A 27,924-nucleotide genomic window follows, 5' to 3' on the forward strand; every position below is an offset into this window, starting at 1 on the left:
CCCTACAGTGTTACACTGTAAACTCGCTAGGGCTTGGGAGCTTTGCTCTGGTGGAGGTTCAGGCCGCGCCCGAGAGCGGGAGGGAATCACTCTCGATTACCTCGCGGTGGGGCCCACTGGCCACACCGACCAATGGGGAAGCGAAGCCAGCCGGGGGCGGGGCGGGTGGGCGGGGGGCGTGCGCGCCGGATCCCATCGGCCGACTTCCGGCGCGCGGCGGGAGAGTGGGCTCAGAGCGCGCAGCGAGGGTCTAAGTGCGAGCGCCTAGAGAGCCTTAGGTCCGTGGGTAAGTTTCCTCCGCTTTTCAGGAAACTACATTTATGGTTTGGTTTGGGGATTACTATCAGGAATTGGATGAAACTGTAGGAACTGGTTTGGCGGTAGGGATTGTCCTCTTATTTTTAATCGCAGTGGGTGAGGGTTGGCCATGTGCTTTTCAGTTTTAACTGAGGTTTACATTGTATCTATCACTTTCTCTGCTTTGTAAGGTGTCAGGGCCTTTTTGCATCTCTCTGCTTTTTTAGGTTTTTTAGGTCATGCACCTAAATTGCATATTTTCTCATTTTGCATCGTTTGTCTCTAGCAGATTACTTAGTCCCATTTTGTAGTTGGTTTCTACCTTATTTTATTCACCAAGTCCTTTGTTTTGTTTTGTTTTCTTTTTTTTGGCAATGCTGCACAGCATGCGGTATCTAAGTTCCCTGACTAGGGATGGAATCCAGGCCCCCTGCAGTGGAAGCGCAGAGTCTTAACCACTGGACCGTCAGGGAAGTCCCAATTCACCAAGTCCTTTGAAATGGCTTTTCCTGGCTCTCTAATTCTCCTCGTGTTACCCATTTAGATGATTGAGGCCCAAGAAGGTTAAGTCCCTCAAGGTATCCCAGCTAGGAAGTCTTAACTCCTTAACTCAAACCTAGGCAACTCTGGCTGGCGGCCTCCTAGCCACTCCTGGGTGTAGATTCCCTCAGGCTGAGTCCTAATCCTATTTCAGAGATCCGCGGCAGTAATCAGGATAATTTCCCTTCACTGACCCTCTTATTCAAACTAAACATAAATGTTTTCTCTAAATTTAAAGATACGTTCATTTTAGATATGTCGATACACGCGGCAAGTCTTTTCCAGTAAGCTAAAATAGTGTTTTTCTCCGAGATGATAATTTAGTAATTTTTTTCTTCCTCATATTTTCAACTGTTAAAGAGTATCTGAAGCAAAATTGGTTCCGTTGGAATCCAGGCTACATCTCCACTTATCTATGTGACCTGCAGCAAGTTACATAACCTAACTGAGCCTTACTTATTTATCTGCAAAGAGGGCATGGTAATCCTATCTGCCTCACAGAATTCTTAAGATTAAGTGAAGTAATTCGTGAAAAGCATTTAGAATAGCATCTGGCACGAAGTTAGTGCTCAAAAAATCTTCTTTATATTAGCAAATTATATTTTTCTTTAAACGTGTAATGCTAGCATCTCATGAGAAGTAACTGATTTCAGTTTTTCCTGTTATCAGTTCGCCTTCTACATAATTACATGTCTTCTGAAAATCAGTAAATGAATGTGACAAGTTATTCATTCCTTTGGCTTTTTTTTTCTTGTTAGAATTTCTTTCTCTCCCTAAAGCATCAATTTGGCAAAAGTAATAAATAAAATATAGCAGGTTAGCATTTACTACTGCTGAGTGTAAGAAATTGTACTAATTGTTTATAAATGTCATTTCAATTCTTACTAGGCCTCATAAGACAAATTCTCTTAATTCCACCTTTTATGATGTGAAGAAATTGAATTGCAGGTAATAAGAGCTTAACCAGGGTCACACTGTTAGCTTGAGAGATAGTTGCCTATCCTGCCCAGGATCAAATGCCAGAACTAAGCAAGACGTGTTCAAATTTGATTTTTGCCTTCTCTACCAATTTTCTGGCATATTGCACTAACTTCTTAAATAGGGGTCAGCAAACTACTGCTCTTGTGCCAATCCTTCCTACTACCTGTTGTTGTACAGTCCACCAAATAAGAATAGTTTTTACATTGTTAAATGTTTGTGGGAAGAAAAGGAAAAGTGATGTTTCTGTGACACATGACAGTTATACAAAATTCAAATTGCAGTGTCCATAAATACAGTTTTATGGAAACACAGCCACAGTTATGCTTTATAAACCTCTGATAGCTTCCTGTTACTTAGAGAAGAAGTAGGCAAACTATGACCTACAGCCAACTGCCTATTTATGTAAGTTTTTACTGGACACAGCCAGGCCACATTTGTCTCTTGTCCAAGGCAGCTTTCATACAACAGTGGCAGAGTTCAGTAATTGCAACACAGACTATATGGCCCTCAGAAAATATTTACTATTTGACCCTTTATGGGCTCTAGTCTTAAACATTTCTTTGAATTTACTGTAACTTTAAAGTCTATTATTTATAAGACTAAAGGTTTAAAAACAGTTATTTTCAATTTGGTGTCTAAAGTTAAAACATTTTCATTTTTAACTGAGATTTGATGACTTTTAAATCTTCTAAAAGTGAAGCCCAGGGACTTCCTGGTGGCCCAGTGGGTGGGAGTCTGCCCTCCCAATGCAGGGGGCCAGGGTTCAATCCCTGGTCCGGGTAGCTGTATCCCGCATTGCATGCCACAGCCAGCACTCTGCATGCTGCAACTAAAAGATTCCGCATGCCGCAACAAAGATCCCACATGCCGTAGCTAAGACCCAGCACGGCCAAAATAAATAAATAAAAGTGAAGCCCAAAGAAGGGTGATTGTTCATAGATTTTGTTTTACTGCAATAAGGAGCTTTAAAGTACTGCTCTAATCCTTAAGAGTACACAGTCATATTTCTCAAATTATGAATCCTAGTTTTTCACAAATGAATTGCTGGGATAAAATGTTATTTGTATGATTACAAATAACTACTTAAATCATATTTAGAAATCGTGGTTTCTAAAGTACCTGTATTCTAAACTATCAACTGTGGTTTTCTTTCTGCAGCTTTCATTTTCCTGCTGAATTCCTGCTTTGCAGACTGAGCAATGGCAGCCCGAGTACTTGTAATTGGCAATGGAGGAAGGGAACATACTCTGGCCTGGAAACTTGCACAGTCTAATCATGTCAAACAAGTGTTAGTTACCCCAGGAAATGCAGGCACTGCCTGCTCTGAAAAGATTTCGAACACTGGTAATCATTTTTTTGAAGTAAAAGTGAACGATTATAAATGATAAAACTGTCACTCACATCTCTTCTTTATAAAGGTCAATTGCTGTTCAGATTTGAATGCTTTTTTTAACCCAGAAATTTATGTGGTAATTTGAATACTTGCCATATGTTGTAATTTAAGGTATCCTGTTGTTCAGAGTGTATCATTTTCTTACCTTAGATTATTTTAAACCTTACAAAACACGTCCACTGAAAAAGTTACAAAATGCCTAATATAGGTTAAAGGTGTTTTGGTGTGTATTTTGGGGAATGCAAAATTGAGCAGTGCTATTAAATGTAAGTTCTGGCAATTCTTACTCCATAATAGATCTCAGCCTTCATCTCTTCCACCGGTAAATAGGAAAAGATGATCGGTTCTTATGCTGCACTAAATTCTTCAGTGACTTCTCATAGTAGTCAGTATAAAACTCAAACTACTGTCCTTACGAAACCCTCTGTGATCTGGCCTCTGCTGGCCTTTCCAGCCTGATCTTTTATAGCCCTTGTTTTCTTTTCACTGTGCCCTATCCATGCAGTCCTGCCAGTATCCCAAACAGAGCTGCCTTGGACTTTGTTCTCACTCCTAGCATGACTGGCTCTTCATCATTCAGGTCTCAACTTATGTTACCATCTCAAAGAGGACTTTCCTAAAGTTTCTAAGTAAAGCATGTTCACCCCCCAATTCATTTGTTTTCAATCATGGACTATTATCTGTATCTTCTTTTACTTTTGTCTGTCTCCTATCTTCATTTTCCTCCTAGAACATAAGCTCTAGAATGTAAACTGCATGAGGGCAAGGAAGTCGCATGTCTTTTTTTAAATAAATTTATTTATTTATTTTTGGGTGCGATGGGTCTTTGTTGCTGCGCATGGGCTTTCTCTTGTTGTGGCGAGCGGGGTCTACACTTTGTTGCGGTGAATGGCCTTCTCATTGCGGTGACTTCCTTGTTGCAGAGCGCAGGCTCTAGGTGCACAGGCTTCAGTAGTTGTGGCTCACGGGCTCTAGAGCACAGGCTCGGCAGTTGTGGTGCATGGGCTTAGTTGCTCCGCGGCATGTGGGATCTTCTAGGACCAGGGCTCAAACCAGTGTCCCTGCATTGGCAGGGAGATTCTTAACCACTGCACCACCAGGGAAGTCCCGTGTCTCCTGTCTTATTTTGCACTGTGTGCAATGTGCCTAGTACCCTACGTGGCACATAATATTTATGGAGAGAACATAGACCCAGCAAGGTACCAACTGGGAGAAGATAATTGTGTACATAGGAGCAAAAATAATAAGAAAAAGATAAGAAAATATCTGCTTCCCTGGGATCTAAACTCTGGGAGTGAGGTATTGTATTTTTTTTTTTAAAGAAATGGCACATTTTATCTAGATGCAATTGATGTTATACAGACCAGCCCATGAAAATCTCCCAATATTGTCATGAGGCTGCTATCACTTGTAGTGACAGGTTAGGTGTGTCATCTTCCTCTTGCCACCCTTTGCTGTGCTGAGGTAGTTGGCTCTGTTCAGCCCAGTTGTGTTTGCAGCTACTAACCCAGAGTGCATGGTACTCCATCCTTATCCCACTCAGGCAGTTCCTGTAGATTGAGAACTCTGCCTTTTCTGCACTTATCCCCTACACATCACAAATACCACATATGTACAGAGACTTCAGCCAGCTTAAGAATGGTGGCCCAAATAACAGTGAAGCAGAAGAGCGCCTATAGAACCTACTCATGATTAATATATGGTTGATCCTACTACTACTTAGAACTCCCATCAAGAAAGAAAATTTACCTGGCTTGTACATTGGAAAAGTGAGCTAGGTCTTAAAAGTCATCCTTCAGTTCTTACCTTAAACGTCTTTGCAAAGAGACCCTTTCTGGCTTAATCAGAAATAGCCTCCCAGTTTACCTCACATCAGATTTGCCTAATTGTTCACACTTTGTATTATTTTGCTTGGATATTTATAACTCAACATTCCCACAGTGAAATATAAGCATCTTAAATATAGGGACCCTGTTTGTGTTTGCATCTTAACCTGGTGACTAGGACAGTATCTAGCATATAGCAGTTCTCAGTAAATCTTGAATGAATGACATTTAAAAGACCAGTTTCTGAGTATATTCTCTGGTACACTTTTTTGTTTACAATCAGCACTGGCAACATGAACACCATAGTCAAGAAAGTATAGCTCTTGGAAAACTTACTCAGTTCTCTGCTATCACTGTAGTGATAACAAAGCAGAGAACTGAGCTTTGTTGGTTAGCCTGATGTACTGTGCTCTGAATTTCTCATGGTGAAACCCATCTGTACCAGTAAAAGAAAACCAACAATTAATAGGCATACCAAAGTATAGTACTTACATTTCAGATAGACAGTTAACTTAAAGAATGTTTTTATAAACAAGGTGGGTTTGTTTCTTTTTTCTTTTCACAGACATCTCAATCAGTGATCACACTGCCCTTGCACAGTTCTGCAAAGATGAGAAAATTGAATTTGTAGTTGTTGGACCAGAGGCACCTCTGGCTGCTGGTAAAGTTCATTGCTGTTTATTATTATGGTATACACCGTGCTAACAGGAGCTTGGAGATCATCTCATCTAATACATTTTACAGATGAGGATTTCTAATATAATACACTGAGAAAGCTTTCACCCTCTTGAAATTTATGGATTCCAGGATTCCCCCCCCCAAGCATCAGTAGTATGAATAATAAGACTAAATTTGAATGAGAGATCAAATTTGCAGCTGTAGGAAATATTTTGTTTTTATTCTGCTCTATTCTGGTGTCTATTTAATAATCCATGTATTTGAATATCACACATGATTTTTGTTGGATTTGAATCATGTGTCAGTAGCATTTTGTTTATATCCTATATAAAACATGAAAAACGTAGTTATTCTCTGCCATTTGCTTCATCTCAATGTATATTTAGCCTGATCCTAATTCTTCAGAATGAAAAGGCCCTGCAGAGAGCTGGGCTACGGCTGCTTGTTTCCATCCCTAGGAATTGTTGGGAGCCTGACATCTGCAGGAGTGCGGTGCTTTGGCCCCACAGCAGAAGCAGCTCAGTTAGAGTCCAGCAAGAGGTTTGCCAAAGAGTTTATGGACCGACATGGAATCCCAACTGCACAGTGGAGAGCTTTCACCAAAGCTGAAGAAGCCTGCTGCTTCATTATGAGGTAAATAGAAGATAGCCTGTGAAGGGCACTTGTTATATGATATTTGAATATACGGGTCACTTTTATGTTACGAGTTTATAGTAAGATAATTCTAGGGGAAAACTCATAGGATGTAGACTGCCTTTTTCCAACATCAAAATAAAATGGGATTTACTCTTGCGGCCTTGCAGAAAGATAAATTTTTTTTTTTTAAGATAAATTTTTTTAATGTTTGTTGCTGAATAGTTTCTAGGGGAAAAGGATACATTTGGTTGTATAGGCATTCCCTCTTAGCCAAATTGACACATAAAGGATGGTGATTTTTTTCATCAATAATTAACTAGAGTGAGGAATCATCACTTGGCCTTCTGCCACCACTGTTCAATCCTAAATCTTAAAATTAAACATCCTGTTCTCTATTATATGGAGAACATTGAGCAATAAATGAATGTTGGTAGATACATGCCTTTGCCCCCTATTTTTGTTGACACTTTTCCTTTTTACCTGGTATGTTTTCTTTTTAGTTGGGTCAGTTTCATTCTTTGTTTTTTCTTCATCCTACATTGAATTTTATTATTTCCTAGTAGCCAGATACCTTCCAAGTAACAATTTTGTTACTTACTTTGGGTAAGTCTCCTTCTAGATCTCCAGTTCTACTCAATAGAAGGAACTACCAACAACAGTTTCTTATGTGTACTTGGAGAAATGATCTGTGTATCCATGCTTATATTGGTCTTATACAGCTACATCTTTTACTTGAAGGAGAGCATGATTCATTACTTTATATTGTATCTTAAAAGGTCATTCCATATGCATGCTATGCAAGTGCTGTTTTCCCCCAAAGATTTTGCTTATATGATCTCATGGTAAGTGAGAAAAGCAAAACTGTATGTACCATATGACCACAACTATAAAGAAATACATAGGAAAAAAAAATCCTGGCAGGAAGTACATCAAAATGGTGTTAGCAGTTTTTTTTTTTTCTGCTTTTCAGTTGTTGCTATAGCATATTATTACACAATGCCAAAGCATTTTAAACTTTTGAATCTTAAAGATTTATTGGATATTGAAATTTACTCTGTCTTCACAGTGCAGACTTCCCTGCTTTGGTTGTGAAGGCCAGTGGTCTTGCAGCTGGGAAAGGGGTAGTTGTCGCAAAGAGCAAAGAAGAGGCCTGCAAAGCTGTACAGGAGATTATGCAGGTAAGTTGATGCCTCTTAAAAAGTTTATAATTTTCTAGTCACACTGGATAAATAAATACTGTTAAGCTTACAAACATTCCTCAAGGCAAGGAAAACGTATAGCAAACAGTTATTTTTCATAGTACTATGTATTATAATCCATCTCTGTAAAAGGGTTGTTACACATCTACACTGATGGCTAAACTATGATTCTGTTCTTTGCAAGTAAGTTCTGTTTAGCATCCTTTGTTGTCTGCTCTGAAAGGTAGAAAGTCCTCAGACTACAGAACATATAAATAAACACTCAACAATCCATGAGGACAAAAAAAGTATTTATCCTTTGTGTCTCAGGTCTAAGAAAAGTGAAGCAATGAATTAATATACTTTGCTTTTTATGATCCTTCTTGGTTGTTGTGGGTTTCTCCCCCTTGTGGAAATCTGTTTTCACAGACATTAGTATAATTATTGTAAGCAAACATAATTATAAGTCAGAAATAGAGTTAAATGGTAATGATGAAAACATCTGTTTTTCTGTTAACCTTATTTGAAACTGGAAAGCTGGACCCCCAGAAGAGTTTAAATGATGTGTTCATCTCATCTGTACCAGTGCTAACTCTACATCATTGCAACTCTGAAAATGGGAAACATTCGGGCTTCCCTTGTGCACGGTGGTTAAGAATCCGACTGCCAGTGCAGGGGACACGGGTTCGAGCCCTGGTCCGGGAAGATCTCACATGCCGCAGAGCAACTAAGCCCGTGCACCACAACTACCGAGCCTGCGCTCTAGAGCCCGCGAGCCACAACTACTGAAGCCCGTGCACCACGATGAAGAGTAGCCCCCACTCGGGGCAACCAGAGAAAAGCCTGTGTGCACCAATGAAGACCCAATGCAGCCACAAATAAATAAATAAAATAAAAATAGGAAACATTCATATATGTTCCTTTGCAGCTTTCAGAGAGAGAAAGAGAAATTATAATACTAGTGCGTTGGTTCGTAATACAAATGGTGCAAAATGACAACAGCCAATTAAGTAAATAATAAAAGCTTATAATTTATTTCTCTTTGTTTTGTTTTTATCGACAATAAGGATAAAGCTTTTGGAGAAGCTGGAGAAACAACTGTCATTGAAGAACTTCTTGAAGGAGAAGAGGTGTCTGTATGTATATTCATCTTTTGGACTTTTACAGAGTATAAGCTGTGTTATCTGACCTATGATCCCAAAAAAGGCTTGGTTTACTCTGGTCGCTTCATCCAAGAGCATAACCTGAGCAGTTACACAGGAATTTGTATACGTTTAGTATTTCAGATACAAATGAAAAAAGAATTTATCTTCTTTTTTTAAAATATATAAACTTATTTATTTATGGCTGCATTGGGTCTGTTGCTGCGCGGGCTTTTTCTAGTTGCTGAGAGCTGCGGGGCTACTCTTTGTTGCAGTGCGCGGGCTTCTCATTGCGGTGGCTTCTCTTGTTGCAGAGCATGGGCTCTAGGTGTGCAGGCTTCGGTAGTTGTGGCACATGGCCTCAGTGATTGTGGTTCTCAGGCTCAGTTGTGGCTCGCAGGCTCTAGAGCACAGGCTCAGTAGTTGTGGCACATGGGCTTAGTTTTCTCCGCAGCATGTGGGATCTTCCCAGAACAGGGTTCGAACCCGTGTCCCCTGCATTGGCAGGCAGATTCTTAACTACTGCACCGCCAGGGAAGTCCGAAGAATTTATCTTCTTTTAATCATCCCCAGTGTAGCAGTAGGCAAATTGGACTTACATCATCCCCAGTGTAGCAGTAGGCAAATTGGATTTGTATCACCCATTATTTAAACAGGGGAAAGGTTGAAATTTTTTACTTTGAGAGTAGCTTGATTTCCGTGCCCCCCCAACCTAGCTCAAAAATTACAGATCCTTCAGAACAGAGTATACAGGATCTTTTGATTCTCGATCTAGGAAACTTAGGGTTATTTATGTTTTAAATCATTTTACTTTAAAAAAGAAAACTTTTCCTCTAATTAGAGTTAAGGTACATATAGTTCTCCTTATTAAATTATTTTTTTACTTTTTGGCATTTAAGGTTAAGTGGACCGTTTGTTTTCTCTACAGTGTCTGTGCTTCACTGATGGAAAGACTGTGGCCCCCATGCCCCCAGCACAGGACCATAAGCGATTGCTGGAGGGAGATCAGGGCCCCAACACAGGGGGAATGGGAGCCTATTGTCCAGCACCTCAGGTACTTCACAGAGGCTCAGCTGAAGTTCAGTAGTCATTTTTTGGTCTTCTCAAAGAGCTCTTAGGCACTTTCTGTTTTTTTTTCTGTAAATGATATTACTAATCAGCAAATTGGTTTTCCTAGTAAATGAAAAGTGTCTCTTCTGGTCTCACTCTAAAACTAACCTTTTCTAAAAGCCTTTGAGGAACTAACTTAAGTATCGATTGAACAGATCCTTCTAGCCCCTCCTTATTCATCATTGGATATCCAGGGCCCTATACACAAGTGCTCAGTAAGAGTGGGTATGGTGAATTGAGAACCAGGTCAGACTACCATTTGTTCTTCTAGTCTTTCTACTTCATAACGGATAGAGCATGTTTCCAAACAATTCCTTGACAATGTTTATGAAAAATATGCATTGAGCATATTATAAATAAATTAGCACTTCAGAAACTCACCCATTTCCTTTCACTGCTGATAGTTATAATTGTTTGTGCTAATAATATAGTGCCTTTTAGATATTTTTCTTAAGTAGATTAAAAACCAAACAGGGTTTACTTTAGACTTTGTGTATTAAAACTACCATTTGGTAAAAGTGATTTTATTTACGTATATTTTTTACTTAAAAAAAATTGTTTACTTATTTATTTTGGCTGCACTGGGTCTCAGTTGCAGCATGTGGACTCTTAGTTGCAGCATGCATGTGCAATAATTTCTACAATTAATTTATAAACTCTAGATTCTCAATTTATAGGCTAATGAGGTATGCATAGAATATACTATAAGTATACAAAGGAGCCTCAGTGTGGGCGAGGACTTTTTCAGTTAAATACCAGTTACATTTAAATAAGTCTCTATGTTCCCTAGGTTTCTAAGGATTTGTTGCTAAAAATTAAAAATACTATTCTTCAGAAGACAGTGGATGGCATGCAGCAGGAGGGTGTGCCATACACAGGTAAGCATATTGATGTCATTGTGGACATTATTTATAAAGTAAGTTTGCAACATTTTCTTTTTTTATAAATATATTTATTATTATTTATTTTTGGCCACATTGGGTCTTTGTTGCTGCACACGGCTTTCTCTAGTTGCTGCAAGCACGGACTACTCTTCGTTGCGGTGCGCGGGGTTCTCATTGCGGTGGCTTCTCTTGTTGCGGAGCTTGGGCTCTAGGTGCCTGGGCTTCAGTAGTTGTGGCACACAGGCTCAGTAGTTGTGGCTCACGGGCTCTAGAGCGCAGGCTCGGTAGATGTGGTACATGGGCTTAGTTGCTCTGCGGCCTGTGGGATCTTCCCAGCAGGGCTTGAACCCGTGTCCTCTGCATTGGCAGGTGGATTCTTAACCACAGTGCCACCAGGGAAGCCCACCATTTTCTTTTTTTAATTGACCACTGTTATAACATTTGTTACGGCCATTCCAAAACTTTCAGTACTATAAGTTTATATTCTGATTTTCATAGTCACAATACAGTGTCTTCATTATAGACTCTTTTTTTTTTTCCATTTTTTAACGAAGGTATCCTCTATGCTGGTATAATGCTGACCAAGGATGGCCCAAAAGTTCTGGAGTTTAATTGCCGTTTTGGTGATCCAGAGTGCCAAGTAAGTAATAAAGATAATAATATAAAGTGTTACTTTGTAGAATATGTGTGTTGTTTTAATCTTAGGATTTATCAGCCTTGAAATAATTACCTTTGAGAAACATATGCAAGTTCTGGTATCCCAGTGAATAAAATGTCTAAGGACAACTGAAGTTTCTCTTAGTTGCCATGTTGATTATGTTTTTCCAGGTGATCCTCCCACTTCTTAAAAGTGACCTTTATGAAGTGATTCAGTCTACCTTAGATGGCCTGCTCTGCACATCTCTGCCTGTTTGGCTTGACAACCGCACTGTCGTAACTGTGGTCATGGCAAGTAAAGGTTATCCAGGAGACTACACCAAGGGTGTAGAGATAACAGGTGAATATCAGAGAACAAAAGGTTGGATTGCAATGTGACAGGTGACCAGTACCACAGTAGGCCTTTGTCCCATTCAATGTTGTGTTCCTTTTAAGGGTTTAGAGACATCAGTAACCTTTTAGGGGTTTCTAACATAAGCATGTTGCTTGTTGGATACGGGTGTCCAGATATCCAAAATTACTGTATTTAAAGAACTGCCGTCCGTTTCTCTTCCTGCACAGCGAAGACTTAAGTGGGCCTAGCTAAGTTTCCAGAGAATCACCCAGTGCTGCTTTTCTTGTCCATCCTCCAAGAGCCAAGAAGATAATAGGAATGTATGAGAGTTGGAGGAACTTTAATATAAATTACATCAAGGAGAAAATTTCAGGGCTTGATCTCTGAATGATCACAAATTAACCCCCCAGTTTGCAGTGCACCCCATGGTCACTTTGATGGCAGAATTAAAAGTTTCAGAAGTATAGCCTTCTCTTCTGTTTCTCCTTATAGGAGGTGAGGCATCTAGTTAAATGATGTTAGATAAAGCAGTGTTTTAAAATGCTAAATAAGTTCCAGCACGATAAGGCCAACACCAGACCTTTAAAATCCCTAGCAGGCTGTCATTTGGCAGCCTGCTAGGGATTTTAATACCCCAATACTGTGTTTGATTCAAACACCCTATTTCTGTCTTACCCAGACAGTAAGTCTTAATACCCCAATACTGTGTTTGATTCAAACACCCTATTTCTGTCTTACCCAGACAGTAAGTCCATTGCCCTGTGCGTCCCACACATGGCAGCTGGGCAGTTAGGAGCTGATTGCCTTTTAAAATGGAGAAAGGGAAGGGATAGAATCAAGATCTTTTGTATTGGTGAAATTTCCCTAAGATTGGGGTGACAAGTGTCATAGTTATTTCTGACACCCCAATATTGGGTGTTACTGATACCACCACATACTTGAGTACCTGTGACTGAACGCCCCTATGTTATAAAAGCACCTGGGGGGACCTCCCTGGTGGTCCAGTGGGTAAGACTGTGCTCCTAATACAGTGGGCCCAGGTTCGATCCCTGGTCAGGGAACTAGATCCCTCACGCGTGCCACAACTAAGAGCCTGCATGCCACAACTAAGACCCAGAGCAGCCAAAATAAATAAATAATATATAAATATTTTGAAAAAATAAAAACACGTAGAGAAGGCACGATATTATAAACAACTACAATTAAAAAAATGTTTTAAAGAAAATTTGATACAGCAAAAAATAAAAAACACCTAAGGAAGATGTGTATTAACAGATTACCAAATATGGTGCTAAAAGAGAAATGGAAAAGGACAAACTAGGGATATGAAAGTTTTTTGGGGGGGACTTCCCTGCTGGCACAGTGGATAAGAATCCGCCTGCCAATGCAGGGGACATCTGTTCGAGCCCTGGTCCGGGAAGATCCCACATGCCACGGAGCAACTAAGCCTGTGCACCACAACTGTTGAGCCTGTGCTCTAGAGCCCATGAGCTTAGAGCCCGTGCTCCACAACAAGAGAAACCACCTCAATGAGAAACCCGTGCACCACAATAAAGACTAGCCCCCGCTCACCACAACTAGAGGAAGCCCGCACACAGCAGCAAAGACCCAACTCAGCCAAAAATAAATTAATTAATAAGGAAAAAAAATTTCTTTTTAATTAAGAGGTTGTCTTTTTATAAACTGTCCGTGTTGGTCATTTCAGAATTTAGAAAACACAGTCTAATAATATTTTAAATGTAAAATATATATGTGAGATCTTAAAACTAATTCAAAAGAAAATGAAGCAGGGGACTTCCCTGGTGACACAGTAGTTAAGAATCTGCCTGCCAGTGCAGGGGACACGGATTCGATCCCTGGTCCGTGAAGATCCCACTTGCCATGGAGCAACTAAGCCTGTGCACCACAACTACTGAGTGTGTGCTCTAGAGCCCACAAGCCACAACTACTGAAGCCTGCATGCCGTAGAGCCCGTGCATCACAACTACTGAGCCCACTCGCTGCAACTAGAGAAAGCCCGCACACAGCAACGAAGACCCAACGCAGCCAAAAGAAAAAATGAAGCCAGGGATTTTCTTTTAGGCTGAGCCCTAAACCTAATTTAAATCATATTTGTCTTAAAATTTTACAATTGTTGTATTAGGGAAAAGATTAAGAATATGTTTTGCATTGCAATGATCTTATTGGTTTTTTTAAAAAAGAAAGCAACTTTATTTAGTTGGCTATGATAAAGCAAAAAGATATTCTTTTACTCTTCAGTAAAAAATGTGATCAAATGCAGGATTTAGGGCTTCCCTGGTGGCGCAGTGGTTGAGAGTCCGCCTGCCATTGCAGGGGACATGGCTTCGTGCCCCCATCCGGGAAGATCCCACATGCCGTGGAGCGGCTGCACCCATGAGCCATGGCCGCTGAGCCTGCGCGTCCAGAGCCTGTGCTCCGCAACAGGAGAGGCCACAACAGTGAGAGGCCCGCGTACCGCAAAAAAAAAAAAAAAAAAAATGCAGGATTTATTCATGATGTTTAGGTTTTGTTAATTTTTTTTTTTTAACTTTTCGGGAGAAAATAACTTTATGCTTCTAGTTTCAAACTTTTCAGGGCTTAGCTTTTTTTTTTCCTTCCTTATTGAAATAATCACTCTTACATGAGATTTATGATAACACAAGGTTTTAGTAATACAGTTATCACCCTAGAGCGGAACAGACTGTTCTTAGGAGAAAGGCTGTATTTACTATAATATTACATTAATTCCTTTCTGATAGGATTCTTGTGAAAATTCATTTAAGTGAAATAAAGATTTTATTTAAAAAAAAAACTTCTGGAAATTATAAGCCACAGTGTAGAATATTATTACTGCAATTGATATGTCAAATATGCTCTCTTACAGGGTTTCCTGAGGCTCAAGCTTTAGGACTAGAGGTGTTTCAAGCAGGCACTGCCCTAAAAGATGGCAAAGTGGTGACTAACGGGGGTAGGGTCCTTACAGTAACGGCCATCCGGGAAAATCTCATCTCAGCCCTTGAAGAAGCCAAGAAAGGACTAGCTGCTATAAAGTTTGAGGGGGCCATTTATAGGAAGGACATTGGCTATCGTGCCATAGCTTTCCTCCAGCAGCCCAGGTAAACTTCTGACCAAGGTGATTATAGCACAGCTTCAGAACTGGCATAAATGGTGATGTAGAAAACTCCATTAACCCTGTACTAAGTCATTCTGTATTCTTAACTCTATGAGACTGATCTGATTTTTTTATATGTATATAAATTATTTATTTATTTTATTTTTGGCTGCGTTGGGTCTTCGTTGCTGGTGTGGGCTTTCTCTAGTTGTGGTGAGGGGGGCTACTCTTCGTTGCGGTGCTCGGGCTTCTCATTGCGGTGGCTTCTCTTGCTGCGGAGCACAGGCTGTAGGTGTGCAGGCTTCAGCAGTTGTGGCTCGCGGGTTCTAGAGTGCAGGCTTAGTAGTTGTGGCTCATGGGCTTAGGTGCTCCGTGGCATGTGGTATCGTCCCAGACCAGGGCTCGAACCCGTGTCCCCTGCATCTGCAGGCGGATTCTTAACCACTGTGCCACCAGGGAAGCCCGACTGATCTGATTTTGATTTGCATTTAGTTTGAATTGAAACTACTAGTTACAGCAATATTCAAATGAAATGGAAAAAACTTCATGGTAGCTCATGTTTGAAAAGCTCAATAAGATCAGTGCTGTTGAAAGATTTTTTCACATTGTACGTTTTAGATATATGCAATCAGTTGTCAATTATTCATCAATAAAGAAGGGGGAAGGGATTTTTTTCCTTGAGTTATCATATATTTATATATTACTGTTGTATTTATCTTTTTTTAATAAATTTATTTATTTACTTACTTAGTTTTGGCTGCATTGAGTCTTCATTGCTGCACGTGGGCTTTCTCTAGTTGTGGCGAGTAGGGGCTATTCTTTGTTGTGGTGCGCAGGCTTCTTGTTACAGAGAACGGGCTCTAGGTGCACAGGCTTCAGTAGTTGTGGCACACGGGCTTAGCAGTTGTGGCTCTCAGGCTCTAGAACACAGGTTCAGTAGCTGTGGCGCCCAGCCTTAGCTGCTCCACGCATGTGGGATCTTCCTGGTCCAGGGCACAAACCTGTGTCCCTGCATTGGCAGGCAGATTCTTAACCACTGTTCCACCAGAGAAATCCCTGTTGTATTTATCTTAGTTCATGATTTTGTCAAAGAATTCAGGATGAAAATATTGGTTGTCTAACTTTGCAACTTTATTTGATTGTACTATAAATTTTGGCCATCTCATTTGGTCACTGCATTTATATTTATTACTGAAATGTATTTTGTAAACCCTTTATTGATTCATTTATTGTCATATACAACTAACTATTCCTTTGTAAAATCAATGAACTATTAACTGCAAATGTGGGTATTTTGATCTCATCACAATTACTATTGCTCATTGAGTTCATCTATGAGAAATAAATATGTTTTAGGACAAAATGAGAAATTTTTAGCAACTTAATTCAAGTTACATTGTTACTGATAGGCAAATTTTTTAAGGTTAAATAATGGAATTTTTTTGAACATTAAAATACCATGCTAAAATTTTATTTTTTATTTCAAAATGACTAGATTCTATTGAAATGACCTATTTCAAGTGACTTGAAATCTTAATATTCATCTGATTCTTCAAAGATGAAGAAGATGAGAGGCTACAGTGCCAATTGCTACCTGACAAAAGAGTTGTTTTTAACCAGTAGAACTTCGTTTCCTATATAAGCATGACCCCAGACTGCTAACTTTATTGGAGTTAACTGCCACATTTCTCTCAAGTCTGTACCCTGGCACCTTGCTTCTAATAAAACTTGACATATTTCTTCACGTATCCCTGAATCCCACTAATCCAGAGTTGTCATTTTTGTAAGGCAAGACTAATGAAGTCACATTGCCATTTATAAACTTGATCTCTAAATGTACTGTTCCAACTTGTTGGCACTATTATAGATGGAAATGATGCACTGAATATCATTACCTGGTTTTGCTTTTTTTGGAGTTTTTTAAATCTTATTTCTTACTGTCTTTAGTTATAAGGAAACATACAGTTCTCTATTATTGCAGTAAGGGCTCAGTTTCATTATTGAGGATTTCTTTGTAGAGTCCTTATAATCCTAATTTCCACTTTTTTGACTCCGTTTTGGCACTCCTTTCCTTCCCATACCAAAATTGCACAGAGAAATATTACGGCCAAATATTGGTATATTTAACTGCCTGTGACAAGTACTTCTGGAAGAAATAGTTAAGTTAGAGAGGTAGTTACAAATAGTGAAGTTCCAAATAGTGATGATCAACTGAGGAGGTTGTTTAAACACATTTCAATTCCTAGGACCTGCCCTAGACCAGCTAAATCAAAATCTCTGGATATGGCCCAGCGTATTGGGGGATATGAAAATCACTAGTGATATCTTCTGCTTTAAATAATATGTTAAGGTTAAAATAATTCTTCCCTGGCATTTAGGTGATGTCTTTGTTTTTTTAAACTCTTCAGGGGCCTGACTTACAAGGACTCTGGGGTAGATATTGCAGCTGGAAATATGCTGGTCAAGAAAATTAAGCCTTTAGCAAAAGCCACCTCCAGACCAGGTAAGTCAGGGCCTGTCCTTTGCTAGTTCATTAACTGTGACAAACATTGTGTATTGATTTGTGCTTTGTAGTTTACTGAGGAAAATGTTCCAGATTAATGCCAAGTTGCTGTAAGTCTTGCCCCATTTAAGCCAAACTCATAGTGTTCGGCTTTCTTATCTCTAACACTAAAAGCATTTCTTACCCATGACCTTAAACTCAAAAGGATATGTATACCCCTTTAATATCTGCTTTCTTGATCAACTCTTTGCTGTTGAAATGCAGCAAGTAATTAATTTTCTCTCCAACAGGCTGTGATGTTGATCTTGGAGGTTTTGCTGGTCTTTTTGATTTGAAAGCAGCCGGTTTCAACGATCCTCTTCTGGCCTGTGGAACAGACGGCGTTGGAACTAAACTGAAGGTAATCAGACACCTATGTGAGTAAAGGCCTTTTATGAAAGACATGAAAGAATTTACTGTGTATCAAATACATATCTTTCGGGACTTCCCTGGTGGCGCAGTGGTTAAGAATCCGCCTGCCAATGCAGGGGACAAGGGTTCAAGCCCTGGTCCAGGAAGATCCCACATGCCGCAGAGCAGCTAAGCCTGTGAGCCACAGCTCCTGAGCCTGCACTCTAGAGCACGCAAGCCACAACTACTGAGCCTGCGTGGCACAACTACTGAAGCCCGCACGCCTAGAGCCCGTGCTCCGCAACAAGAGAAGCCACTGCAATGTGGCGCGATGAAGAGTAGCCCCCGCTCGCCACAACAGCCCACGTGCAGCAACGAAGACCCAATGCAGCCATAAATAAATAAACAAATAAAATACATATCTTTCCCCTCTTGACATATATGCACTAAAGAGAACCACACCAAGTAATCATACAGTTGGCTACAATAGCTACGTGTTTCTAATAACACAGTGTTGGTGAGACTATATCCGGATAGAAGGGTTATCTTAGGGGAAAAAAGGGAATACTTTCGGACCAAGTAGCTTATCGGAATTTAGTGTTCTTTTGTCTTTAGGTGTTCAGAGCACCTAGCCAAAAGTCAGTAATATTGTTAGCCTCCACTGATAATTGACAAGATATAGGTTGGAGCTTATTCTCTTATGTGGATGTTTATATTCTTCTGTAGATTGCCCAGCAGTGCCATAAACATGAAACCATTGGTCAAGATTTGGTTGCGATGTGTGTAAATGATATTCTGGCACAAGGAGCGGAGCCCCTCTTTTTCCTCGATTACTTTTCCTGTGGAAAACTTGACCCCAGTACAGCTGAAGCTGTTGTTGCTGGAATTGCTAAAGCTTGTAAAAAAGCCGGATGTGCTCTCCTCGGTATGATCATCCATTTTAATCACACATCCTTCTTACGTATTTCAGCCCTATGTACAAACATGATCGGTTACCAGTATACCTAACGAGACAAACTGTGTGTCACAAGACGAGGCAAGTAAAGTATAGATGACACCACCTAAGGACAACTTAGATCTTTGTGCCCTCGAACCCTCCCCTCAAGGCTTGGTCCCCAGACTGAGACTCATACTCCACCATCGCCCAGGCCTTATCTTCTCCCTGATCCTTAGCCACCATTTCACTCCCATCTCTCTCAGTGGCCTCCTGGACAGACAGGGTAGGGGGCTGTTTCCTCCCTATGGCCCTGCAGCAGAGGCAGATCGGGTCTTGGCTTTCTGAGTCTTAACTTAAGCCTTATTTTCCCACAGAAATGACACTAAGAATAAAATGTACCCAAGGTTTACAGAAATATTAAATACATACATGAGGATTTTGAACACAATTAATTTGTAGGTTGACCAAGGAACAAAACTACCTATTTTATATTACCATTTCTGTGGACAGGTATGTCCCCAAAGCCAAACTTGCCTTTCAGCCATCTTTGAGAACAGTTCCTAATTCGGATCTGCCTGCCTAGACCGTGTCTTTACACAGTATCGTGGTAGTATGAACTATGACATATTTTTTAGGCCAGGGCATTTAGAGTTAGGCAGGTCTATTAAATCACTTCTCTAAGCCTGTACCATTATTGGAACATAGAGTGATTGTAAAGATCACATATAGGTGAAAGCATTTCTGAAACTAACTGCTAGAGAAATGGTGTTATATTCAACTGAGTATTCATCCCGTAAAAATAATGATGTTTGGAGGCTATACTCACCCTTTGTGGAAATTAGCACTATTTCCCCTGAAATCATGCTTAGATGTTTGCGGAATACAGCTTTTGTTTAATTGTTCATATGAAGAGTAGCTGGTGTCACTACTTCCTAGACAGGTTTATAATATTCGGTGATTTCTTTGCTCTTGTTTTCTCTTTCTGCCAGGAGGTGAAACGGCAGAAATGCCTGACATGTACCCTCCTGGAGAGTATGATCTAGCCGGTTTTGCCATTGGTGCAATGGAGCGGGATCAGAAACTCCCTCACCTGGAAAGAATCACTGAAGGGGACGCTGTTATTGGAATAGCTTCATCTGGTCTTCACAGCAATGGATTTAGCCTTGTGAGGAAAATTGTAGCGAAATCTTCCCTTCAGTACTCCTCTCCAGCACCTGATGGCTGTGGTGGCCAGGCCTTAGGTAAACATACTCACATTTAAACTCTCCTGCTTGGGAATGTCTGAGCAACCACTTAGTTGGGTTAGGCTTTCGTTACTTAAAGTTAGAATGGAACAAACTGCATATGTTTTGGTTTTATATTCATAGACTAAGTTTTTGTCTCATCTTCCTAATATACAGGTGATTTACTTCTAACTCCAACCAGAATCTACAGCCATTCACTGTTACCTGTCCTGCGTTCAGGACATGTTAAGGCCTTTGCACATATTACCGGTGGGGGATTGCTAGAAAACATCCCCAGAGTCCTACCTCAGAAATTTGGGGTGGATTTAGGTAAGATTGCTAAAAAGAACGTTTGCTCAGAAAACTGTTATGAGGAAAAATACATTGTGGAAGGAAACTTTATGGGTAGTTAGTACACATATGATTATGTGGAAAATTCTTTTTTTTAATATTATATTTATTTATTTGGCTGTGCCAGGTCGTAGTTGGTGGCATGCAGGATCTTTTTAGTTGTGGCATGCAGAATCTTTAGTTTTGGCATTCGAACTCTTAGTTGTGGCATATAGGATCTAGTTCCCTGACAAGGGATCAAACCCGGGCGCCCAGCATTGGGAGTGCAGTCTTAGCCACTGGACCACCAGGGAAGTCCCTACCTGGAAAATTCTCAGATCATTGGGGCTTCTTGTGGAAAAAATAGGACTGACCTTTTCCACCTTTTCTTGCTTCATTAGCCATGTTTATAAGGCATAAAGTCCTCATGTAATTGACTTAGATGAAATTCTTTAAGCAGATTCTCCAAGGGGGTCAGTAAGCTCAAGCTCTATCAAGATGGAATCAGGAACATGCTGGGAAGGGAAGTGGTAGTTATTAAATAGTCTGTGCAGGGGATAAAGGAGACCTGAACCAAGGCATAGAGAAGGGAAACAGATTGGAGAACCATTTTGTGCTTAGAAGGAAAAAAGAAGTCCCAAGTTTCTAGTTTAGTAGGTGAGTAGATTTGGAATAGGAAGTGGAAATACAGTGTTTTACATCTTTGAAGTATTTATTGTAGTGTTTTTGTGAGCAGAAGTTAAGTTGGGTACTTATATGCAGATAGTAATAGTTAATCACAAAGAGAATAGGAGGGACCAAAAGGTTGTTCCTCAATATTCCACCCACCTTAAAGTTTGGCAGAGGTAGAATTTCTAAAAAAAGAATAGTCAAAATCAGGCAGTAAACCATGTGAAAGTATCAACTCCGAGCAAGGATTTCAACATGACACTGGTTAGCAGTGTCAAAAAGCAGCTTGGTGAAGATAGATACCACCCCCCCATATATTGGAGCGGGGGGTGATGGCAGAGATACAGAGACAATGAGTGAAGATTGCTGTTTCAGGAACCTTATTGGTTGGGAATTCCCTGGTGGTCCAGTGGTTAGGGCTCAGTGGTTTCACTGCAATGGCCGGTTTCAGTCCCTGGTCAGGGAACTAAGATCCTGCAGGCCATGCAGCAGGGCCAAAAAAAAAAAAAAAAAAAGAATTTTATGTGTGTGTCTATATAGGTATTACCTAAAATTTTTTATTAGAGATTTTTGTTGTATTAGAGGATAGGTTCTTACACCTAAATCTAGATTTTTTTTTTTTTCACATTCACAAAAGGGTAGTATGCCGGCCTTTACTGGAATTCAGCCATTAGAGCATCTAATTCATTAGGGGATTTCTAAGAATCTAGTTAGTTAACGCAGCACAAAACTTCACTCAATCGTGAATACTGGCCAAGTGTGACAAGAAAAGTGTTCTTAATGCCTGAGGTACAAATGGATCCCAAAAAAACTTCTGAAAGGCCCGTTTATAGTTTTACCCTCTATAAAATAGCAGTGCTGGTTTTAATTTCCATAGGTTTGTATATGTATATACTTCTATACTTTGTGTCAATAATAGGTTAATTGAACAACTCTTGCCTGTTTTCAGATGCCCAGACCTGGAGGATCCCCAGGATCTTCTCGTGGTTACAGCAGGAAGGACACCTCTCTGAAGAAGAGATGGCCAGAACATTTAACTGTGGGATTGGGGCTGCCCTCGTGGTATCAAAGGATCTGACACAGCAGATTCTGCAGGATATTCAGCAGCACAAGGAAGAAGCCTGGGTGATCGGCAGAGTGGTTGCATGTCCTGAAGGTAACTGTTCCTTATTTAGTTGCTCTGTTTCAAGCCATTGATAGGCAACTATCTTTACGCAGCTGTAACCTGAAAACACCCATGCCAGTAATACCATGCATCTCTTCATTTCTGCCTCAGGGCTCTGACACCTCTGTGTAGCAGTGACATATGCACAACTACACCCTGCAGGACAGCCCTTGACCAGCGGGGTGAGAACTAGTGAATGAATGCCCACTTTAGGGACAGAAGAAGGGAGCGGTTCTGAGGCACAGTCTACATGGCTCCTTTGAGGGTCTCAGTGGAATCAAGCCCCAATTGCCCACAGTGGTGACCAGTTTAATAACACACTCTTATATTGGCTCTTGCCCGTCCTCATTCTGGTTCCCTAGGATCACTTCCCAAAGTAATCACCTCGCATGTAAGACCTTGTCTCAGGCTCTGCTTTGTGGTTCAGCTCAATTCAAGGAGTAGTGAGCAAGCACCCTGACCAGTACTGTGTATGACTTAGAACTCTGTTAGAAGTACTAGAAATTGGCAGATTGACAGAAAACCAACTCAGTTTCTCTAACAGAGATGTCAAGGCTTGTTAATTTTGTCTGTATCTGCCTTTCATCCCTTTATTGTGTGGCTTTCACTTTCAGGCAGGCTCTCCAAATACCGGAAAGATGTCTTGAGCCCACATCCTTCAACTCACATTGCAGTAAGAGAGGCCCTCTCTTTCTCAACATCCTATATCGAGTCTTTGAATAGCCTTGCTTGGGTCACATGCCTACCCTTGAAGCCAAGAGGTCATAGCACTATTGTGGATGCAAGACTTGCGGGAAAGGGGAGACAGAACACTGGCAGGCAGTAACATATCCACTTTATGTTTAGATATAGTGCTGTACCTTTTAGTTGAAGTGGGCAGTTATATATGTTCACCATCAGGAAGTTTGTATGAATGAGTGACGGTAAGTGAAGCGAACATATTATTTTAGTCCTTGCATATCTTATTTTCAGAATAAAATACAGTACTCTAAAGTTTTTATAGAACACTTCTCTTTCCATATTACTGTTAATTCACAGTTGTTCTTTTTTTTATTTATTGGGTGTGTTTGAAACAAAGGTTCTCCTCGTGTGAAAGTCAAGCATCTGATTGAAACCATGCAAATAAATAGATCAGTATTGGAGAATGGCACCCTGAAAAATCATGTCTCTGTTCAACCAAAAAAGGCAAGAGTAGCTGTCTTAATATCTGGGACAGGTGAGATGTGGCTTCCTCTTTACTATAGAGCTGTAGAAATGCTCTTCCTTTTCTCCCACCCACACCACCCCCCCCAAAAAAAAAACCCTCCTTCCGACTCTGAGAACACTCTCAGTACTGGGGCCTAGGTATCATTAAGGAGTGTTATCTTTTCTACATCCTCAGTCTTTCCACTTTCTCAGGCATTTGAAGCAGCTTCTAAAGGAAGAGTAGAGGGTGTGGGGAAGATGGTTGAAGAGAGAGAAGCTAGAAAAGACAGAATGGAAATTCGAACTTCTTTTGAATCATAGCTTTGTAGTTGAAAAGTCTTAGGACAGTTGAGGCTTTTTTAAATTGTTAATAGTAACAATACAAAATTTGTGTTTGACTCTGCGGACAGTGGGGTAAAGTCCTAAGAGCATTGTATTCTCTCATATGGATGGATATAGTATGATTCTTTTTTCCTTTTATTTTTTTTATTTGCACCATGCCATGCAGCTTGTGGGATCTTAGTTCCCTGACCAGAGATTGAACCCAGGCCCTCAGCAGTGAGAGCAGAGTCCTAACCACTGGACGGCCAGGGAATTCCGTCCACTGTTTTAAGTAACATTGCTATGAACATTCTTTTAAATATACAATAAGTTTGTAAGTGCATATCTGGTTATTTCTTTAGGTTAACTTTCCCAGAAGTATAATTGCTTTACAAGTCTATTTTAAGGTTTCAATATACTTTAGACCCAAGTTGATGGTAAAGCAAAGAAACTACTGTAAGGGTCATAGTGGTTTATTCTTCTTCAGAGGGTTGATTTTTTTGCTTAATTAAGCAGCTTATTCCTCATCAATCAGTCTTAAAATCATGTTATACTGTTTCTACTGGTCTGCTAAATCATATTATTTTGCAGGAGCAATTACGTATCCTTGAACCAGGAGTGCCTATGTTTTTGTAAGATACTAATCCATTATTCTAAGAGGAACGGAATTTTAAAGCCTCACATATTTTGCCAATCTTTTCTAAGACATTTTTATTCAAAAATCTTGACCATTCCCTATTCAAAATGGTATAAACGTTTTAAAGAAGTGTGCACTCACCTGTGCTTTTCTCCCTTTTTCAGGATCAAACCTCCAAGCTCTCATAGACAGTACTAGGGAGCCAAGTAGCTCTGCACACATTGTTGTTGTGATCTCCAACAAAGCTGCAGTGTCTGGCTTAGATAAAGCAGAAAGAGCCGGAATTCCCACCAGGGTAAGTTACTTTGAAAAGTATCTTTCAAGATTACTTACACTCATAATCTGCCCCCAAGTGTTCTTTGGATGCCTGGATTTGGGGTGGGTGCTGGGCTTGCCTTTATATTCATCCTGTCCATTCCTTAATTCTTGACATCAAGTGTATCTTCAGAAGGAGGTGAAGTATAGTCTATATAAAGGTTGAGTTTTAAATTATTTTTGGTAATTTGTTGGAAATGGATTGTACTTATCTTTTTCTATTCTAGGTAATTAATCATAAATTATATAAAAATCGTGCAGCATTTGACACTACAGTAGACCAAGTCCTTGAAGAGTTCTCCACAGACATAGTCTGTCTTGCAGGATTCATGAGAATTTTATCTGGCCCCTTTGTCAGAAAATGGAATGGTAAGCAAAAATAGTTTGATACTACATTGAGGAATTGACTGAAAATGGGCTATAGGGTGGTGAACTTGCCAAACAATCCCAGTCATGGTATTTACTGTGATGGTTTATTTTGACACACGTCATAACTGAATTTCCTTTGCCTTTAGCCCAAAGAATAATGATTTATTATCCTGCTGTCTCTATCAGTTTTCTTTGGCCTGCTGTAATTACGGTTTCTAATGTAGCTTAGGTTGGTTTCACATTACTGCAAACATATTATTTCATCTTCTGGATAAATATTGGGAAGAGACTTTTTTACTTGTTTAGAAGCAAGAGAAGGTGACTCTCTGTATCCCAAAATAGAGTTCCTCTTCTGAGGAACTGTGAACCATTGCCAGAAGATGGAAAGGAAGGCATTGTTGCCAGATAACATAGTGTCTGCTGTTAATGCCTTTCCCGCAGAAGTTTTGACTGCTTCCTGTGGTTCTTTTTTGTGCACATATTTGGTCAATAAATGTATTTCCTCTTCGGAGAGTTTGTTTTCTTAAGTGAATATAGTTAGAGCACTTGTGGTGTAATATACCACAGGCAATGCTTTTGATGACATAAGGCACACAGACTGACTAATCCGGCATCTGTGGATTAGTCACATGTGAACATGCCACTTCACGGTTAGAAGTCAAGCACATAGACACTACGCAGGAACCTCCTGTCTTTCTAATATTATGTGCCAGGGACAAGCTGAATCTTCTTCAAGAGCCCTATGATCCAGATTAGAACCCCTCCCCATCCAGCTTTGAGTCAGTGCAGGCCCCTGTTCAGAAGCCCCTTGGTGTGTCTTCAGCTGTGCAAGGCAGAAACCTGCTGCTCCCAGGGCCTCCTTGGATGAGAACGTGTGTTTCACTTTTCCTCATTTCTGTCTTTGACAAAGAAAACACCCATCCTAGAAAAACCTTGCTCCTATTGACTCCTGATTCTAGACAGGAAAGTGTATGTTCCTTTGACAGAATACATAGGGTTTTTTAATTCTGACCACTATGTTTTAATTAATTTCCAGGGAAAATGCTCAACATCCACCCATCCTTGCTCCCTTCGTTTAAGGGTTCAAATGCCCATGAACAAGTCCTGGATGCCGGGGTCACCGTCACTGGGTGCACCGTGCACTTTGTAGCTGTGAGTATGTCTCTTTCTACCAAAATTTTATTAGTATTTAATGTAACTTGTACTTGGCAGAAGTAATGTTCAAAACTTTCTCATTTTTCTTTTCCAGGAAGATGTAGATGCTGGACAAATTATTTTACAAGAAGCTGTTCCGGTGAAGAGGGGTGACACTGTTGAAACTCTATCTGAAAGAGTAAAATTAGCAGAACATAAAATATTTCCCTCAGCCCTCCAGCTGGTGGCCAGTGGAACTGTACGGCTTGGAGAAAATGGCAAGATCTGTTGGGTCAAAGAGGAATGAAGCATCCTAATCCAAGAAATGGAGCCAGCTTTGAAAGAATTCTAGCTACTTGCAGGGTGACTTTTATCGTGGACTCAGCCTGAAAGACATCTAAGACATATATGTATTGCTTCCAGTGGTCTTTCAGGTTTTACCTGTTTGGGGCCTTTTTGTTCATCATCAAAACAGGCATTCAGAATTCCTTTTACTTTCAGCCAAATAAGATACCAAAACTTAATCTTTCTTATATATTCGTTTTCGAAGAGCTAATAAGTCTAATAAGTTAATGTCTCTTCCCCATATTGTATATCTGTACTGATTTGAATTGAGACTTCTCTAATTATTCTGATCCTAAGTTGGTGTCATAAAATTTTGAGGTAGTTCCCATTTCTGAGGGATAGTGTTCTTTGTACTTTGAAATATCATTACACATTCCTATAATAATTGACAATTTTTGTAACACCCAGATTTTAGCTTCACAGTTTGGGAGGATGGAAGGCAGTCTACTCAGACTAGTAAAGAGTATAATGGGACTGCATGATTTCCCACTCTAGCCAGTCATTTCTAATGTGGATATGCAGTTCTGGAACTGGGAGGTCTAGGTTGACATACTGGGCCACATGTGCATGACCCTACACATAGGACCACATTTCTGTCATCGCTGAGCAAACAGGGAATGGCCACCTGGCCCATAGGCAGCCAGCCAGCCTTAGACTGCTGAGCCACCTTCAAGGTGGCCTGAGAGCTCTGCCTGCCCAACAGGGGGGCACCTTACTGGAAGGGTACCTTGAAGCCCTGTTCAAGTCCTCCCTTGGAGTTTAAACTCAAAACTTAACGGCACAGGACTCTTACAGTAGTTATATACAGAAGAGAGTAAACTCTCACCTTAATACAGGAAAGAGGGTCAAGAGAAGCAGAGTGCCAGAAAAAAGGACAGACACCTTTGCCAAGAGACCCTCATCACTGCCTCTGGTGCAAGTCAGTTTCCCCAGGCAGCTGGCCAACATTACCCTACCTCTCCTTGACTGTAGTCAGCAACTGTCATCAAATGATGTCCAGGTACATCATTTTACATAGGTGTCTTTGCTGCAGAAACAATTGACTCACTTTTTTCTAGAGAGCTCACTCAACATAATAAGCACCTATTATGTATATGCCAAGCTATCCTATGAAGTTTTTAGAAAGTTAGAAGATGTAAAGGAAAATGTTATTGGTTGATAAAATCATATACTGTAATAAAAGTAGAAGCTGGTACCAGGGTAAATGAGAAAAATCAATAAGAGTTTATGACTTTAGAAATACAATTTTCCAGCCCTATTTAGGCACTAATATCCACTAAAAGGAACCTGGACACCATGGAAGGTAGCTGATTCAGTATCTTCAGATAGGAAGAATCAAAGTGTGTCTGAAATATGTGGTTGACAGAAACCAAAAAAAAAAAAGTTGAAAGTAGCAGGGATGATACTGAAAGGACAGAGGAGTCAGCTGAAAGGGTGTCCTACTGTCTAGTTTGTGATAAACAATATTATTTGGACATGTTGAGTGTGTGAGCAGCTGTTGGTTTATAATGATACTCAAAAGGTCATTTAAGTTATGAAAAAGACAATGCATAGAAGGGTGAAAATAAGATGTTAGTTTTTTATTAATGTAATAAATATGGACATTTGTCTTTTATTATAGATGTCTCTGTTT

The 27,924-nt window shown here is 40.2% G+C and overlaps 1 protein-coding gene and 1 long non-coding RNA gene across 10 annotated transcripts in view; one reads left to right on the forward strand and one right to left on the reverse strand.

The window, feature by feature from the left end:
• Positions 1–201: 201 nt before the first annotated feature.
• On the forward strand, positions 202–27,909 carry GART (phosphoribosylglycinamide formyltransferase, phosphoribosylglycinamide synthetase, phosphoribosylaminoimidazole synthetase). Of its 6 annotated transcripts, XM_027101090.1 has the most exons (22): positions 202–286; positions 2,977–3,162; positions 5,603–5,698; positions 6,174–6,348; positions 7,418–7,529; positions 8,597–8,665; positions 9,600–9,725; positions 10,572–10,659; positions 11,220–11,305; positions 11,494–11,662; positions 14,541–14,772; positions 17,177–17,271; positions 17,562–17,671; positions 18,388–18,586; positions 19,588–19,839; positions 19,999–20,151; positions 21,770–21,976; positions 23,064–23,201; positions 24,293–24,423; positions 24,671–24,812; positions 25,849–25,964; positions 26,062–27,909. In XM_027101090.1, exons 2-22 carry the CDS (start codon positions 3,018–3,020, stop codon positions 26,251–26,253), a joined length of 3,033 nt encoding a protein of 1,010 aa, XP_026956891.1. In that variant the 5' UTR covers positions 202–286; positions 2,977–3,017; the 3' UTR covers positions 26,254–27,909. The 6 variants fall into 6 exon arrangements, with proteins under 6 accessions (XP_026956891.1, XP_026956896.1, XP_026956920.1 ...); XM_027101095.1 differs by lacking the exon at positions 23,064–23,201; XM_027101110.1 differs by lacking the exon at positions 2,977–3,162 and having other exon boundaries at positions 214–286.
• LOC113617556 (uncharacterized) overlaps positions 4,225–27,924 on the reverse strand; it is a 43,410-nt gene continuing 19,710 nt past the window's right edge. Inside the window, exons 3-6 of one of the 4 annotated variants that reach the window (XR_003431700.1) lie at positions 24,462–24,594; positions 17,488–17,637; positions 5,530–5,639; positions 4,225–4,272 (exon numbers count right to left, since the gene is read on the reverse strand). This is a non-coding gene — a long non-coding RNA (uncharacterized LOC113617556). Of the gene's footprint in view, positions 5,640–17,487; positions 17,638–24,461; positions 24,595–27,924 lie in introns of all 4 variants that reach the window. The other 3 variants (XR_003431696.1, XR_003431703.1, XR_003431704.1) reach the window with 3 other exon arrangements.

The sequence above is a fragment of the Aethalodelphis obliquidens genome, unplaced genomic scaffold (assembly GCF_003676395.1).
Source record: "Aethalodelphis obliquidens isolate GAN/ISIS:26980383/991018 unplaced genomic scaffold, ASM367639v1 scaffold1, whole genome shotgun sequence".
NCBI classification, from domain to species: domain Eukaryota; kingdom Metazoa; phylum Chordata; class Mammalia; order Artiodactyla; family Delphinidae; genus Aethalodelphis; species Aethalodelphis obliquidens.